Consider the following 17331-nt stretch of genomic DNA (forward strand, 5'->3'; position numbering starts at 1 on the left):
TTGCCAGTTACTCTACTTCCATGATTCCTTTGCATTCCGAAAATTGGTCTCTTATCTACTTTTGATTTGAATTTAAACTTACCTTACCCTTTCCCAAAAGCAATGGGAATTTATCTTAAACTCATGAGGTTACCAATCTCAACTCACCGTCCTCTAGTGTGGTTGTACAATTTTGACCCTCACTTTCTGTAGAGGAGAAAATGAAGAAGTCATTAAATACTCATTTATAGATTGGAAATCGTCTTTACCATGTGCAGCTCAGAATTAAAAGAGCCAGGAAAACTGTCTACATATCACCAGTTCCCAAAAGGTCCAGGCTGTCTGGATTATACAAGTTCACTTTAGCTCCCTGGCCTCTGGAATGTAGTCCAAAATTGTAAGTTTCAAGTTTCCCACCCTATCTGTCCTGTGGCCACAGTGGTCTCTGCCAACCGTACTTGAATCCCTGCACCAGGGCAACAGGAGAAGTGTGAGCTTTGGAATCAAGAAGACCTGCCAGGAATCCCAACTGAGAATCTAGATGTCCTCTGCAGAGGGGTCACTTTTAGCTAGAACTTCCCAGTGCAAAGCCTCCAACTCCCTTGTGAGAGGTATGATAGAAGATCCCATCCTTCAAGAAAACTGTTGGGGACTAGAGATGAGGGAGCCCAGAGCCTAGGAAGTAGGAGGTGCTCAGTAAGCAAGAGCTTTATGGCCCATGTGGCATAAATCAGGCTGTGATTTTCCATTTCCTTTCTCCATGGCCCAGGGGAAATGAAACACTGAGAGAAGCCCCTTCCACTTACTGTAGTTCTCTGCCAGGACAGGCACCAGACCACATTTGCCTGCTATGTAGATGTAGCCTCCATCCAAGCTCATGGCATCAGCTTCTCCTTTCTGCAAAGACACAGCACATCACAGCAGGTGAAAAGAGACCATCTTCTGTCCCACATGCCCTCCAAGCTGTTTCCTTGAAGCAGCCTTGCCAGCACAGGTCATGAAGGCCCAGCGAGACAGAAGCTGCTGGTACTGGACCCCCAAAGGATCAGTCAGGCACACCCAACATAGAAAATAAAATGTACTCCCATTTTCACCCAAACCATGATGAACTGATGATCAACTCTGGGTGCTTTGCTTAGTTTCTTCAGAAGGAAAGACCCACATTCAGTCCCCCTGTCCTCTCATAGGGCACACTGTCCCAGAGACACTCTCACAACACCTTTCTGACACCAAGAATTCTAATGTGTAAGACAAATGAGCGGAGTCAGAGACTCAGGGCTGTGTCTGTGGCACAGAGCACCTCCTGATGGGGGCCCCAGACCCGAATCTCGGCCACATTGGCTGGGTGCTATTTTGGTGCTTGATCAATACAAGGTCTTTAATGAATGAGTCAAATAAACTCAAATGATCTGTTAGATATAATGATCTAATAGAGCTAATAAGCCCCAAATTTCAGAAATGCTTAAATTCAACAAGACTGCCAAGCTTCCCATTGGGCTTAGAAATATGCTTTTGAGGAATATACCCTAAAGGAATAATCAGATATGTGGGAAACTATTTGGGCAAAATGTGTAAGTGGGCAAAAGCATGCAAGTGTGATTCATAATATCAATAAGATAGGACCAAACTTAATGCTCAATAACAAGGAAATGGCTCAACAAATTGTAGCACATCCACACTCTGGAATAGCTATCAACATTAAGCTATCAACATGCTTTCATAGAAACAACCTAAATGTCCATCGACAGATGAATGGATAAAGAAGATGTGGTACATATATACAATGGAATATTACTCAGCCATAAAAAAGAATGAAATAATGCCATTTGCAGCAACATGGATGGACCTAGAGATTATCATACTAAGTGAAGTGAGTCAGAAAGAGAAAGACAGATACCATATGGTATCCCTTATATGTGGAATCTAAAATATGACACAAATGAATTTATCTACAGAACAGAAGCCGACTCACAGACATAGAGAACAGACTTGTGGTTGCCAAGGTGGAGGGGGCTGGGGAAGGAATGGGTTGGGAGTTTGGGGTTAGCAGATGCAAACTGTTATACATAGAACAGATAAACAACAAGGTCCCACTGTATAGCACAGGCAACTGTTTTCAACATCCTATAATAAACCATAAGGGAAAATAAAAATAAAAATTTAAATTTAAAAAAAAGGAAAAAAAGAAATGAAAGTCCCCCATAAACTTGGTCCCCAGATATACCACTGTAAACAGAATAGTGTATATTCTTTCAAAAATAAACTAAAATATATTTTTAAAAATCATGTTTTCAAAGAATGACTTGTGACAAGGGAAAAGCTCCCTAGATAAGATTAGGTGAGAAAAGAGAGTAAATTGTATGAATGATATGAGCCCAGTTAACAGGATTTTCTCTGAGTTATAAGGTTACAATTAGTTTTTATGTATTTTCTTCTTTATATCCTCCAATTTTTCAACATTATCTAAAAGCAAATATGGAATGCTCTTGTGATCAACAAGGCTAAACTTCTACCGGCTTGCACAATAACACGACCCTGTCACACTTGTCTCACTTGCCATGGCACACCGTGGGTTTCAGGCACACCTACACTCAGGTCCAGCCTCCCTAAGCAGACATGGCTCAGATTGCCCTCCACTGGGTGCTAACACTAGGAGGAAACAAGCCCTAAGGAGCCCTTCAGATCCAGAAGCCCAAAGGTCCTGAGGCTCCGGTGGGGCTGGTCTCCCACAGTGAGGGCAAGGTTCCTTGGAACTCGGCTTTTCGTGTCATTCCCAGGAACACTCACTCACCCTTGGGGACAGGTGAGCAACAGTGGCAGGGATGCTGCCCTACAGAGGCAGGAGTGACGTACCATTATCTTGGCGATGCATTCTTCAGTGCTGTCTGCCGATTCACACTCTATTTTCCCTTCACTGCTCACACTCCACATATCACACTTGGCCTTCTCCTGGTGGTGCACTGCACACCACTTCACCTTCTTGCATTCATCCTTTGAGGCGATCGGGCCTAGGACATAAGGAAGAGAACCAGAGATTAGAAGAGGCCCAGATGTTGCCTGCTGGTTATGCTACTGTCTTCATGAAAATGCTAGGATTTTTCAGCAATACACAAACAGATTCCATTCAAGGAATTAATCTCTTAGAAATCAAAGGTAATAACAGTCTCTTAGTTGGCTTCTTACCATTTAGATTTAACTTAAAATTGTTTCTTATGAGAAGTCAAGTTTCCTCCTGACCCCAAGGCACTCTATCACTTCAGGCTGGGTTTTTTTTTTTTTTTCCCTCTTTGTTTAGAAATAGCACTTAACCATCTGAGCTGTTGTTATATATTTATTCATTATTTATTGTCTGTTCCCTGCAGGAGAACATAAGCTTGGCCAGGGCTAGGGTCATGCCTGTCTTGTTCTCCATGGCACCCTTAGTGCCTGCCTCATGGTCAGTACAATAAATGTTGGCTGAATAAATGGACACCAACCCAACTTTCAGACCCAGCTCAAGAGGCACTTCCTCAGGGAAGCCTTACCTCAATTCTGGGACCTGTCTTTCTTTGTTTTGCACTCTTCTAGAGCCATGATATTTTGTTCTGGGTTTTTGTTTTTGTTTTCCTTCTGCTGAGGAAATCTCTCATTTTTAATTGATCATTCAATGGAGTGACTATTCCTTCAACATTTGTCTTCCCCACTGGGCTGAAGGTTCCATGACAGCAGAATTTAATATATTTTTGACTCACCATTGTATGCCCAGCACGTTGCACAGTTTATAGATAAGTGGTCAATACATGTCTGTTGAATGAAGTTTCAAACACATCCCCAATGACCCAAGGAAATTCAGAAGCAGGATCGACCTGTCTAAAGCTCCAGCTTCACCATGGCACACGTTGACCATAGCATTGGCTTCAGATGTGCACATTTGTAGCAATTTCATTCTAGTTGACTTACTTCACGCCAGGCTAACTGGCTTCACAAAGTGGGTAGGGTAGCCTTGATTTATACAAGGGAAACAGTGCTGGTATCAATACAAATCATTTTAAGCATGAATTTCCTTTAATGCCCATTGGTGATGCCATTTAGCATTCATCTAACACTGGGCTGCACAGGCAGGGCAGACAAAGGATTGTTGGGACAGGTGTTCAATACCTGGAAAGACTCTATTGCTGGTGCACACCCTCACCAGTTTTCCAAGCTCCTAGAGCCACACGATCCTTCGCAAACACTTACGTGTATCTTCTCTTAGATTCCGGAGAGCGGTGACATACTCATATCCCAGGTAGAGCCAGGAGTCCATCTTAGGAGGAATCTTTAAAAACCCATTGGCAGAGTCCTTAAACAGCAGGTCCTTCCCATGAGGGGAGCTGAAGAGCTGGAAGCTTTCAGAGGTATCTCTGCCAAAATGTTCCTGTGTGTGGTAAAAACACAGATCTGAATGGCTACAGCAACAAGGGATGCTGCAAAATGGGACCGAAGAAAAATTTAAAACTCAGGAAACTAAACTAAAAAGTGAAATTTTCAAGATGCCAGGAGAGAGGGCAGTCGGATCTGTTCTTTCCCACCCAGCACCTTCCCCATTCACAGCCCTCTTGGGCCATATAACAAACACCCTATTTCACTGAATGTGTTTCTGTGCCTGTCTCCCTGGCTGGATGACAGCTCACTGAGTGCAAGAAACACATCTCCTTCAGAGGCTGACACTGTGTGGCTGCCTTGATGGACAGATGGACAGACGGGAGGGCCGGATAAGAGAAAGTTGGCTCAGTTCTGGTGTTCTGCTGCTCTAGGGAAGGAAAGCTGGCTGTGTGTGCAGCTCCCTTGCAGTCAGGCTGAAGGACCTTGGAAGAGAGATCATTTCCTTTCCAATGGGAGAGATATGGAATAGAGCAAGAAGGAGCAGCTTCATGTCACTGGTCTAGAACGTAAGGGTCTGACAGATGATAATGCAGGACTAAGCTCTGTGCAAGTCCAAGAAGGCTTTGCTGGGTGCTTTCTTACAAGTGGATGGTGTGTGGCATGGTCCCCACTGTATCCTGAACACAGAAGGGCTTCTACAGTGGCAAGAAGGGAGTGCAGGAAAATGCCCCAAATCCAAGCAGGAACTGCTAAGCAGGAAAGAGGATGGGGATTCGATACCTGGGCCTGGTTAAGAAGCTCCCAGATCAAGTCCTCCTTGCCGCCCATGCTTCGTGCCACGACAGCGTGGGAAGGGACCCGGGCCAGGTGGCACCTCTCGTACTCGTCCACAGGCCCCCGGGTGTTGTCCCTGCAGAGCAGCTCATACTCGTCCCTGGCAGCCTCGTTAGGCAGGTTCTCTGGGGGAGGGAAGCCCACGTGAGCCGACGGCAGGCAGAGCGTGAGGTGTGGTGCCCCTTCTGCTCCCTTGCAAAACCCCACTGAATCATAAACTGTGTGAGCCGAGAAGCCTAGAGTAAACACTGAGCCAGAAGAAAACTGACTTGCTCAGGATCCCACAGCCAATTTACAGGTAAAGCTTCTGATGTCCCGTGCAGGGGTGACTGCCCACACCCCACAAGAGGTCTCATCTCAGCAGGCTGACTACAGGCCAAGGCCGGCCAGACCTCCTCCCAATCCTTTGCTATTGCAACACTGACCAGGAGGAAGGGTCCCAGTGTCTAGGAAGTTGAACGATAGGATGAAGCCCAGGAGTCCAGCCGGGGACCCCACAGACACACGCCTCTGCGCAGGTAAACACCCCAGCAGTGAGAAAGGAGGAACACACTATGCTCATGTCTGACTACTGAGCATGTAGAAGAAGGCAGGAAGAAAAGGAAGGCCTTCTGCTTGAAGGGACCTGCAGATGCTTCTCCTGTCACCTACCAAATACCGTGGTGTGCTTGACAAAGGCCACTTCCCCAGCGTCCTCCATCAGACACCTGTGGGGAGGAGACACATTAGGAGGGTTCCTGCAGGGCTGGCCCTTCTCCTCAGGTTGAGGGTCTGACCACACTGTCCAGCCTTGGAGAAAGGGCAGGGCCTGGGGGAGGCCTCTACGAAGACCCACAGCTAAGGGGGCACCATGGGGCACTGATATCCAGGGTACCATGGAGATAGGGGGGTGAGCTCACAGGAGCTGGAGGACCCTCACCATGTGCCCCAAAGCATCAAAAAGGCACTGAAGATGTTTCAATGAGAAAAGTGTTTTCAAACTTCTGGTGGAGGATAAAGGCATAGTGTCTCTTGAGGGAGGAAAGGTGCCCTTGGCTGGCTCTAAAACTTTAGAGTATAACCAAGGGAGGAGAGGGAGCAAGAAATCAGCCACATGAGCTGCCTGCACAGGGACAGTGAGAGGAGCCAGGAGAGAGGCCAGCGCCTTGAGCGGCCAGCGCTGCTGCAGTGGAGAGCAGAGGGCCCGCCACTGAAGAGCAGCATGGACACTAGGGCCGTGCCCGTCATTTCAGGCTCTGCCTAGTCCAGTGAGAGAACTCTGGGGAAACGGAAAGAGGAGCCCCAGGAGAGGGCTTCCTTGTCAATGTCACATGAAGAGAGTATGCACTGGCCCGGCCTGGCCTGGGGAGTCCCAGCTGTGTCACTAAGTCCCTGTGTCACTGAGGCGATTAGGCCCCCTGGTTGCCCCTTTGAAGACTGGGCTCTGCTGTGGGCCAGGGGAGATTTCCAGCCAAGGACATTGGACACTTAGGAGCCCGGATGGAGCAGAAGCCAGTCTCACTCACTTGAAGGCCCCTGAGTAGCCGAAGTACGGTTCATGGTTGGAGCAGGCGCACTTGTCGGTCCCCTTCCCCGCACACAGTTGGCACAGTTTGGGGAAAGCCGACTGATCCGCACAGGGGACGCAGCTGCCCGCGAAGAAACTGGCCGCTGCTGCTCAACACAGAGACACAGAAGCACAGGGCGTGAGCCAGCCTGGCCAGAGGCACTTACAGCTCCCAGCTTAGGCTCATGATGGGACAGAGAGACCCAGACAAAACCAGCACCCCCAGACCCAGTTTGCCTTTACAAGTGTTCACTCTTCAAGATTAAGGGTTTCCAAAAAGGGACGAGTTTAACCCCTTTCCTCCCTCTTCCCTCCCCAAGAACCAGGCTTGTGCCAGCCACCCTCCAAGACCAGGTCACCGTCAGCCCCCCTCCCTGCCTTGTCAGACTGGAACAGCTCAGAGACAGGTCTCCTCTGGGATCCATGCGTGAGAAATGGAGGACCCGCCTGGAGAGGTGCACGCCAAGTTCATGGCCAGCAGATGGCCACCAGGGAAAGCTCCAGCAGAATGGGAAAAGCATCAGCCACAGACAGGAAAGCACCCCAGGGAAGTGAACAGTGGGGCCCAGCAACCTTGGCCCTGACTGAAGCCCTCTGTTCCCTTCCCCCGACTCCTCAGGACAACCTCTGGTGGGGTGTCAGGAGCTCAGAGATAAAAGGACTTGTGACAGCCCCTAATGGCTGCTGGTGCAGCAGACCTGCCAGTTTAAAGCTGTTTAACCTCCCACCTCCATTCCCAGAGTCATCACATATCATCACCTGATCATGTTGAGTGACGCCAGTGTGGCCCATGTGGGCATCTGAGGAAGAGATGCCTGCTGAGGGCACTCACCCTCCTGCCTGCTTACCTCTCTGAAGAGATTCATGTGGCTCAGGCAAGTCCCAGTAAAGTAAGCCCATGGGGATATTCCACCCAGCAGATCTGCCGAGGCCTGTGTGGCAGGACTTCTTGCCTTTGAGCTCTTTCAGACCGAACTCAGTGCCCTTCTTCACCACGGCCACAGCGTAATACTGAGTTTGCGGCACTGCAAAGGGAGAGCGTGGATGAAAGACTCTCAAACTGGGCCCCAGGGAAGCACTGCTCATCACTACTGGGCTCCTGAGTAGGGAAGGGGAACCCCGAGGTAACGTTTATGTTGGGTTGGCTTCTAAAGAGGGAAGGATCAGAAAAACTTTCCTAGGCTTACATGGGAAAGGAAGGACCACAGAGGAGACATTTGTAACAACCCTCCAGGCAAACCCAGGAGCAAGAAGCCACATGCACACATGCCCCAATGCTATTGCCTACCCAGGCCTTGCAGGGAGTGTCTGCCTACAACTACCAAGCCAAGCTCCCCTGGAAACTGGAACTGTGGCAACAGAGGCCACAGTCCTGACTTTCTCTAAGTATTTCTGTCCCTCACACAGCCCCAGGGACAGTGGAGTTGCTCTCAGATGAGATGCAAAGCTGTCAGGGCTCCAAGTTCATGCTCCTGTGTGATCTCTCCCCTGTGTGTGGCACCTGTGGTTCTTGGAGAGCTGCTCTTTACACATTTAAACCCCAGTGGTGCAGCTCAGATTGCACACAGCCTGCCCAGGAGGTCAGTGTCCTGAGCACCAGTCCTCAACCAGCCCAAAGCTCCCAGAGGCCTTGGGTTGTGGCTGTGGTGGTTGATAGGGCCTCTCATTCCCCACTCACTGCCCCCTGGGGCAGGCTCTTCAGTAGCTAATCTCCATTACCTGCCTGAATGAGACAAGACTCAGCATCTACCAGGAGAGAACAAGGGCCACAAACACCTTCCTGGGTCCCCGGGGAGAACTTACTATCTTTCGGGCCATAGTACTCTGCCACTACAGGCTTCAGGTTGTAGGGCTTCAGGCCTGCCTCAAATACCAAGCCACCATCCAACGTCACAGCATCTGCTTCATTATCCTGGAAGAGAACAGACCAGAGTCTGAGGAAGCCCTTACTTCTGAGCAAGGTCTATCTGTAGTTGGGTGGTGCTCCTTGGATCTGGGGCCAGAAGAACACTCAGTTTGGCCAATAGCTAGCTGCACAACACCACAAGCTTCAGTTAACTCTACCTCCCTGGTGAGGGGATTTGGCCACCATATTCCTTAATTCCTGCAAAGAGAAAGAATGGATCGTTTTTCTGTTTTCCCTGGTGAGGAGTCCAGCTGCTAGCCCAGAAAACTATCGTGATTTTTCAAGACTGACCTAAATTACAGAGGCTTTACCAGCAGGCCTCTTGGGGGAAAGCTGCCCGCCAACACCAGACTGGGTGCACAGCCCATGCACCACAGGCTCTGAAGGGGCTGCAGTCAAGGACTCAGGTCCCTCTGCCTGGCCATGCTGTTACACATATTTACATTTCAAGTTCAGGTCCTTTCATTTGGTGACCTCTTTATTTTGGGCCTTCTGCTGAGATCTTCCTCAGATGCCTCTGTGGAGAATTCTCTGTGGGGAAGGGTAGCCTTGAAGACATCCTTCTCCACTCTGATTCAGTACTCAGTACTTTTTCTTCCTGTCCTGGGTCCATATAACTGCAGGAGTCTTTTGTTCAGGGACGGGTGCTTTCTCTGGCTTTAACTTCTAGCCTATACTCTGAACTGAGTGTTAAATGCTAACTATTACTTCCATTATGGCTGATTGTTCATTTAATCAACTACACAGACACCATTGTCCAACTCAGCTCCATTTTACACATTAAAAAATAGAGGCCCAGAAACTTTAAGTCACCTCCCCAAGCCACATAGCTAGTAAGTCATGGAGCTGGGATTCGAATCCACGTAGTGTGGGTTTATTTCTCCCATTTACTGTTACTTGCTGGGTTTTTGGTTTTCATTTTTAGTTTTTGCTTCCACTAATTCTCATCTTTAAACCAGTAGTTCACTTGGTTCACTATAACCAATATTATAGATACCTTCCCACTAGGTCTAGAATTTATTTTCTCTTGAAGTGAGAAGCACCATCTTTTATATAGGCACTTCATAACATACTTTTATTGCTTTTTTTCTTGCTTCAAATATCTTTAATCAAAATGATTTTTCTTGAAGCCCTTGCTAGTACTCCATAAATAGTTCTTACTATTTATGGATTAAATTACAAGGCAGGGACTATAGCTCTATGATCTATGTCATGTTATAGATAAATAATAAGGTAATAGTATTTCTAAATGAAATAAAATAATAATGTAAACCAAACCATATATTTGTCTAGCTGAAACTTTTCTTTCAATAGTTGGAATTGTTTTTGTTATTTTATTGTAATTAAATAACAACATAAAATTTATCATTTAACCATTTTTAAGAGTACCTTTCAGTGCCATTAAATACATTCACAATGGTGAAGGACTCTTTTATTCCACAAATAGACTCCATATATGAAACAATCTTTATGGTTTTCTTGGTATCTCAAAAGGTAGGTGAAACCTCCAGAGACTGTCCCCACCCACCTCACACACCACAGAATAAAAATAAATGAGTAAACAAATAAGAGCTTATCCTAGAGCAGTGAGGTTGGGGCTTTTTTGGCCCAGACACCAGGATCCTGGGCAGGAATCACTGGGGCCTCAGGGGCTCAGGAACCAAAGAGCCGAGGCCTAACTCATGGAGTCCACAAGAGCAACAGGGATTCTGAAGGGAAACTGAACCAGCAGGGAGGGGCAGGATTAAAGTCAAGCATGACTTCCCAGGTGCAGATAAACAAACCCAAAAGAAGGTAAGCCACAATGCATGGGCATCAGCAGGAACAGCAGACTTGGGCTCTCAAGGGTTGTGGATGTTGGAATGGTCGGAAACAATGGAGAAGAGCTATATATGTGCTTTATTGGAGAAGAGCTATATATGTGCTTTATGCACAAAGTGAAGGCTACAATCACAGAGATAAACATAGAAAGGAAATTATCAGGAATAAAAAAGAAAAGCTGTTTAAACTGGTACTTCTAGAAGCAAAAAATATAGTTGTTGAAATTAAAAAAAAGTGAATGAATGGGCAACAAGTTGATTAGACGTGTTTAAATTGAGAATTAGGAAACTGGAGGCTATATCTGAAGATTCATCCCAGATGCTGCCAAAAAAGAGGTGCAGAGACTGAAACTATGAAAGAGGGATTAAAAGATATAGATGCTAGGTTAAGGAAGGCCTAACATGTTTTCTTGGAATCCTAGAATTAAAAAAAAAAAAAAAAAAAGGAACTAAAGAAAAGGCAGTATTTAAAGAGATAATGGCAGCAAATTTTCCAGAACTGGTGAAAAACATGATTCCACAGATCCAACATACTTTAAGCAAGATAAGTAACAAGATTTCTACAACTGGAAATATCATAGCGAATCTATGGAACATCACCAACCAAGGACGTGAAATCTCAAAGTTTTCCAGAGAGATGATTGAGGGAATAATAGGATAATATCAGACTTCTCAACGACTACAGTGGAACTCAGGAGACAGTGGAATGGTATTTTTAAATAGTGTAAAAATATCAAACTAGAATTATACATTCAGCAAGATTACCATTCAAGAATAAGGGGGAGATTAAAGCATTTTCAGAGAAAACAAACAAGCAAGCAATGGAGAGAGTTTAACACCAAGATACTGACTCTAAAGTATCACCAAAAGAACACATTTCAAAAGGAAAACTTGTCCCAGAAGGATGGTCTGAAATATAAGAAGGGATAGTAGGGAGTTCCCTGGTGGTCTAGTGGTTGGGATTTAGTGTTTTCACTGCCGCGGCCTGGATTCGATCCCTGGTTGGGGAACTGAGATCTTGCAAGCCACGTAGCTCAGCCAAAAATTTTTTTAAAACTTAAAAAAAATAAAAAGAGAAGGAATGGTAAACAGATGAAATGGCAAAAATGTAAACAAGTCCAAATTTCTCTCTCTGCCTCTCTCTCTCTCCGTCTCCTTCCCTCTTTCTGAACTTTTGGGTGCATACACAAACTTACACATGCACACACTCACACACACACACACATATATAAATATATATTTATATAGTATTTTATGTATACTGCCAACAAATACATGAAGTATCTACATTCCAGGGTTAAAACAAGATAGACATAAAATATCAAATAGTAATATCTACACAGGGAAGAGCAAAGTCTGAGCTACTACATTCCAGAGTTCTTTTGCTGTTTCAGAAGGACATAACGGTCAAGATTATTTTACTATTAACATTTTGTTAAGCTAAAATTGTACAGTAAAAATTTAAGGGAAGTCATTAAAATATATAAATTGTTTAAATTTACTTTCAGTAGGGGGAAAGGTGGAATAAAGGGAAAACAATCCAAATGAACACACATGTACGAACTCCATTTTTAAAAATCAGAAAAGGAAAAATCAGAAATCAGAGGGAAAGCAGGACTAAGAGAAATCAAAAAGTAAATGGCAGAAATAAGCACAAATTTATCAATAATAAAAATAATAATTTGGGTTTCCCAGGTGCCTCAGTGGTTAAGAATCCACCTGCCAATGCAGGGGACACGGGTTCGAGCCCTGGTCCGGGAAGATCCCACATGCCGCGGAGCAACTAAGCCCACGCGCCACAACTGCTGAGCCTGCACTCTAGAGCCCGCAAGCCACAACTACTGAGGCCGCGTGCCACAACTACTGAAGCCCACATGCCTAGAGCCTGTGCTCCTCAACAAGAGAAGCCACCTCAGTGAGAAGCCCATGCACCACAACGAAGAGTAGCCCCTGCTCGCCAAAACTAGAGAGAGCCTGTGCGCAGCAACGAAGACCCAACGAGGCCAACAAAGAAAATAAATAAATAAATAAATTTATTTATTAAAAAAAATAATTTATTAACGGTCTAAATTTACCACATAAAATAAATAAGATTGTCAGATTTCATTAATAAACAAAATCCAGCAATATACAAATTTCAAAAGACATACCTGAAAGATCAGCACACAGAAAGTTGAAAATAAAGGAATGGAAAGAGATATAGGAAGAGGATACTAACCAAAAGAAAGTTGATGTAGTATGTATGCTAATATCAGAAAAATAGAGTTTAGTTAAGAAGTACTGCCAGAGATAGTGATTTTTTCATAATAATAAAATATCAAATTCACCAAGAATGATATGGGTTATGCTCTCATACACTGCTGGGAGAGTGGAAATTGGAATAACCATATTGGATTTGCTTAAAAACCAAATACATCTGGCATCATCTTCAAAGTCAAATACTCACATATCCCATGGCACAGAAACTCTGCTCCTACATATATATTAAAGAGAAACTAGTAATTCTTGTGTCCCAGGAGATTTGTATAAAAGTATTCCACAAACACTGATTAGAATAACAAAAAACTGGAAAAAATCCAAATGTCTTATGACCAGAAAAGAAAACATAAATTGTGGTATACTAACACAATGGACTTTTGTAGAGCTCTGAAAATGAATGAACAATAGCTATATTCAACAACATGTGTGAAAACTTAGCATAATATTGAGGAGGGAAAAGCAAGTATGAGAAGACAACACATAGCGATGGCATGTTTATAAAATATTTTAAGAAGCAAAACTGTACAATCATCCACACATACCTATATGTCTTAAATTAAAATAAAAGACAAGAAAGTTTTAGGATTCTGTTTGCACTGGATGGGGAAACACACACTAGTTGTAAGTAGGGCCAGTGGCTTACACTACCCCAAGTGGTGTTGTTCCCATAGAATCCAATACTGCCACACAGTAGCCCTAGAAATAAGCTATTGGCAGTGATGAAGTTTTGAGAACCTCTGGTGGGTTTGTGGATAATATTATTTTTATATTATTAACATATTTAAAAACAAAGAGGGGTATGCATACACCAAAGCTGAAATTATGTCATAAATCAAGAGTTATAATTAATCCATGATAGTAACTGAGGTTCAATAAACACACACACACACACACACACACACACACAACAGACCAGTTGTTTATACCAAATCACTGATTCCTTGAGTTAATCATGCTCCATCTGGCTGAGTCTACCTCTCCCACCTCATTCCTCCTTCCAGTCTCCTGCTTGCTCTGCTCCAGTCACCCTACCTTCCCTACAGAAACTCAAACAAGCCCAGCTCTCCTCTGTCTCAGGCCCTTTGCACATGCTATGGTTCACTACCTGGTGTATTCTACCATAGCTTTTGGCAGGCTTACCCATGCTCATCCCTGGGGTCTCAGGTTCATTGCTCCCTCTCAGAGAGATTGTCCCTGACACCCAGGCCAAAGCAGGTTTCCTCTGAAAGTTCTGTTTCTTTCCCTCCATTGTACATGACACAATTTGAAATTTCACATCTACTTGTTTTCATGTCTTTCTTCTCTCCTGACTAGACTGTAAACTCCTCAAAAGTAAGGAGCATGTGTGTTTAAATTCACTACTGCAGCCCCATTGCCCAGCACAGGGTCTGACACACATTCAAATGTGCAGGAACAATGTTAAAGGAGCGAAGAGTATTTTGGAAAACCTAGAAGACAAAAGGATCAGCTATCAACTGCAATCATGACTATGTATTCCTCTTCCCTGTGTGTACCATTCATCTACTTCTTGTGATGCATCAGGAACCTCCAAAATAGTGTTACATGGTCATTCTGATAGCATGTATTCTTGTTTTCTTCTCTGAGTTCAGAGAATTTGGTGGCTCAAAAGAGTCCCCTTTCAGAACATGTTAGATTTTGCTTTAAGACTCATTAAAGGTGACTGCTCGTATTTCCATTTCTAAAGTGATTTTACTAGCACTAGGGGCTGACTGCCCCACACAGCAGCCTCCTACCTGTGAGTACAGAATGATTCCAAAACAACAGGAGAAAGAGAAAGTATGGATTTTCTTCTGCTCTCCTTTAGGCAGCCACGACTTACCATGATGGCCTTGATGCAATCAATGTAGGAGGTCTTCTTCACACAGGAGACAAAAGGACCAGTATCAGCGAGGACTTTATTCATATTTTCACGGAAACTGGAGCACTTATTGGCCTCATGACTTGAAACGGTGCACCACCTCACAGTTTTCTCTGAGACAGCCAGACACAGCCCTAGGGGAGAGAGGTCAGAGGTCCCTGTGCCAGTGGGAGAGACAGCAGCACCCTCTGGAGGGTCGTGAAGTCTACTTCCCCTCCATCATGTCCACTCCCACTCCTGTCCGTGAACAACAAAGGACAGAGTTTCCACTGCATTCTGAGTCTGGGGACAAGTGACAGGCACCCTAATGTCCTCTTAGTTTCCCACTGACCAGACTGTGCTGGCCAGAGGGATGCCGACTTGACTATCAGCTCTCAATTGGAGACAATAAGCTGCTCCTCTGTGTTCTCTGAGCCTCCTTCATTCACCTCATGACCCGTGGCCTGCCATGGAATACAAGCTTCAGTATACACAGGGGATTTTCAGCTACGTCAAGGTGTTGGCTCAATGCTACAACTCTGGGAAGCCAGCAGGGAAGGAATTACATCATCCAGTAATTACTATCTTTTAGAGATGAGGGAACTGGGCTCAGAGAGTGATGCTTTACCCTAGGTTACCCAGCCTGTTAGTAGCTGAGACTGGCCTAGAAATCAGGTCTCCAGACTTTGGTCTCTGCCCAGGGAACAAAAGAAGATAACATTCTGAGTTGTTTTCCATGTGCTTGGCCAGTACATAGGGCTACATGATTGATGAGGCAATAAATTTGCCTGTGATGCTCATCTGTCATCCTCTGTTCCAAGAATAACTAGAAACTCCACATATTCAATGTTTCTCTCTGTTTCCAATGACCCCTCCCTCAATTTTACCATTAGGCTTTTTGGCTGCCACTATGAGAAGCTAAAGCCAGCCATGTCTGTGGCAATTAATCCATGGGGTTGCAGATGTGTTGTCCCCATGATATGAGCATTTGGCACTGTCCGCAAAGCCTTCTGTCATCTCCATTCTGTGGATCAACAGCACAGGGCTGGCTCAAGGAAGCGGATGAATATTCACAATGCACAAAGCAAGAGAGGGGGAGGGAACAGTTCTCCAGGATGGAAAAAGAGAGGCCACAGGAAGCCTGTCCCCCAACCACCCTTTATTCCACCTCTGCCCATGGGATATCAAAGGAGGCAACAAGGAGTCAGTGGCAGACTCTCCCAAAAACCACTCCTCCAGGCCCTCCCCAAACTACCCCTCCTGAGATCCCAAAGGCAGGAATTTGTCCTCAGTCATGCATTTACCTTCCACAGCCCTGTGAGATTCTCTGAGGTTAGGATTGGGGGCTGGGCGGGTAGGCAAAGGCAAGTAAGGTGGGTCGACTCTCAAGGGTTAACTTTTTCAGGAAAGACAAGTAGCTAAACACAGAAGGCTCCAAAGGTATTATAAATGCACCACTACTGGCCAGCAAAAGTTAGAGGACAAAGGGGGCCTAACAGTGACAGGCTTCGAAGCACAGATGTGTGCAGCAAAGTCCACTCCACTAGTGCCTGGATCCACAGCCTCATTTACTCTCACGGGACCTTTCCAGGCCAGGCTGTACTACCCCCCTCACCGCTGGGGACGCAAAAAGTTTGGCTTCAAATCCCATGCTCCAAACCCTTCAACTGCCCTGCCTCATTAGTGGGGCATGGTCAGCACCAAGGGCACCCATGGGACATCAGACTATCAGTGGAGGTGGGACCAGATCTGGGGAGGCCTTGAATGCCATCCTAAGCAGTTTGGACTTGATTGAGACCGCAGCAAAGGGATTTGATAAACCGTGATGGAAGCGCTCTAATTTATTGTGTTCCGCTACTACAAGGTTTTCTGGACAGGAGGAGGAAGCAAGGAGGGGGTGAAAATGTGGCAGAGGCACAGGCAGGACCAGAAGGTGCGCACAAGCGCAGAGCTGTCCCTGAGGCAGTGATGAAGCAGATGCAAGGGTGCAGCGGGGAGAAGCGAAGGAAAGGTCCGGGCTTCCAGTTCCAACGCGGAGCCCAGGGATGGTGTGGCGGGCTCCGGTATTCAGGGGGCGCCCGGGCCGGCGACTCTGCGGGCCTTCCCAGCGACCGCACTCACCCAGGACCGCGCAGGCTAGCAGAGCGCAGACGGCGAGCCTCATCCTCCCGGGTCTGCGAAGCGGAGTGCCGAGCACAGACGGACCGGCTTCTGGGCCACCTCCCTGCACCCCGCGCCCCTTTATCACCCGCGGGGCTGGCCAAGCACAATCTTTGACCCCCTTTGTTTGTGCAGCCCGCTTGCCCAATCGCCCCTCAGCCCTCCCCCTTCATTCCTCGCTCAGGCTGATCACCTCATTTCCTGACCTCTGGGACAGACCCGTGGGTGGAATCCAACACAAAAATGCTGACTGGAAGGGAATTAAAGAAAAATCACCCCGTTGTTAACGCGCGCTTGCTCTGTGCCAGGAGCAGAGTTGCAGCGGAAAGAGGCGGGGGTGGCTCTGCTTCTGAATCCCAGGGTGCCACAGCTGGTCCTGAACCAACCTATGTGCTCATTCTACAGATGGAAGAAGGAAGGGACTGCCCCAAACACACACCAGAACAGGAGAATGACAGGCAGAGACCTTCCTGGGAGAGGGTGTGAGAGAAGAATAAGGCTGACCACAAGTCAAAGACAACAGGCTCAACCTCTTTCACTTGTTCCCAGGTGTATCCAGAAATCCTACTCCTTCTTGGGCCCTTAAAGGCCCACGGAGGAGCTGTCCCTCCCCATGCGTCCTCCT

General features: G+C 46.2%; 1 protein-coding gene across 1 annotated transcript in view; it reads right to left on the reverse strand.

Annotated features, from left to right (window-relative positions):
- TF (transferrin) overlaps nucleotides 1-16825 on the reverse strand; it is a 31356-nt gene extending 14531 nt beyond the window's left edge. Inside the window, exons 1-11 of the mRNA XM_067737771.1 lie at nucleotides 16668-16825; nucleotides 14529-14701; nucleotides 8507-8615; nucleotides 7552-7728; nucleotides 6663-6810; nucleotides 5809-5864; nucleotides 5104-5282; nucleotides 4198-4375; nucleotides 2833-2987; nucleotides 786-876; nucleotides 148-186 (exon numbers count right to left, since the gene is read on the reverse strand). Of these exons, the coding sequence (XP_067593872.1) occupies nucleotides 148-186; nucleotides 786-876; nucleotides 2833-2987; nucleotides 4198-4375; nucleotides 5104-5282; nucleotides 5809-5864; nucleotides 6663-6810; nucleotides 7552-7728; nucleotides 8507-8615; nucleotides 14529-14701; nucleotides 16668-16710 (1348 nt within the window). The 5' untranslated portion in view covers nucleotides 16711-16825. The remainder of the gene's footprint in view (nucleotides 1-147; nucleotides 187-785; nucleotides 877-2832; nucleotides 2988-4197; nucleotides 4376-5103; nucleotides 5283-5808; nucleotides 5865-6662; nucleotides 6811-7551; nucleotides 7729-8506; nucleotides 8616-14528; nucleotides 14702-16667) is intronic.
- Between the last annotated feature and the right edge of the window lie 506 nt (nucleotides 16826-17331).

Source organism: Pseudorca crassidens, chromosome 5 (assembly GCF_039906515.1).
Source record: "Pseudorca crassidens isolate mPseCra1 chromosome 5, mPseCra1.hap1, whole genome shotgun sequence".
Lineage (NCBI taxonomy): Eukaryota > Metazoa > Chordata > Mammalia > Artiodactyla > Delphinidae > Pseudorca > Pseudorca crassidens.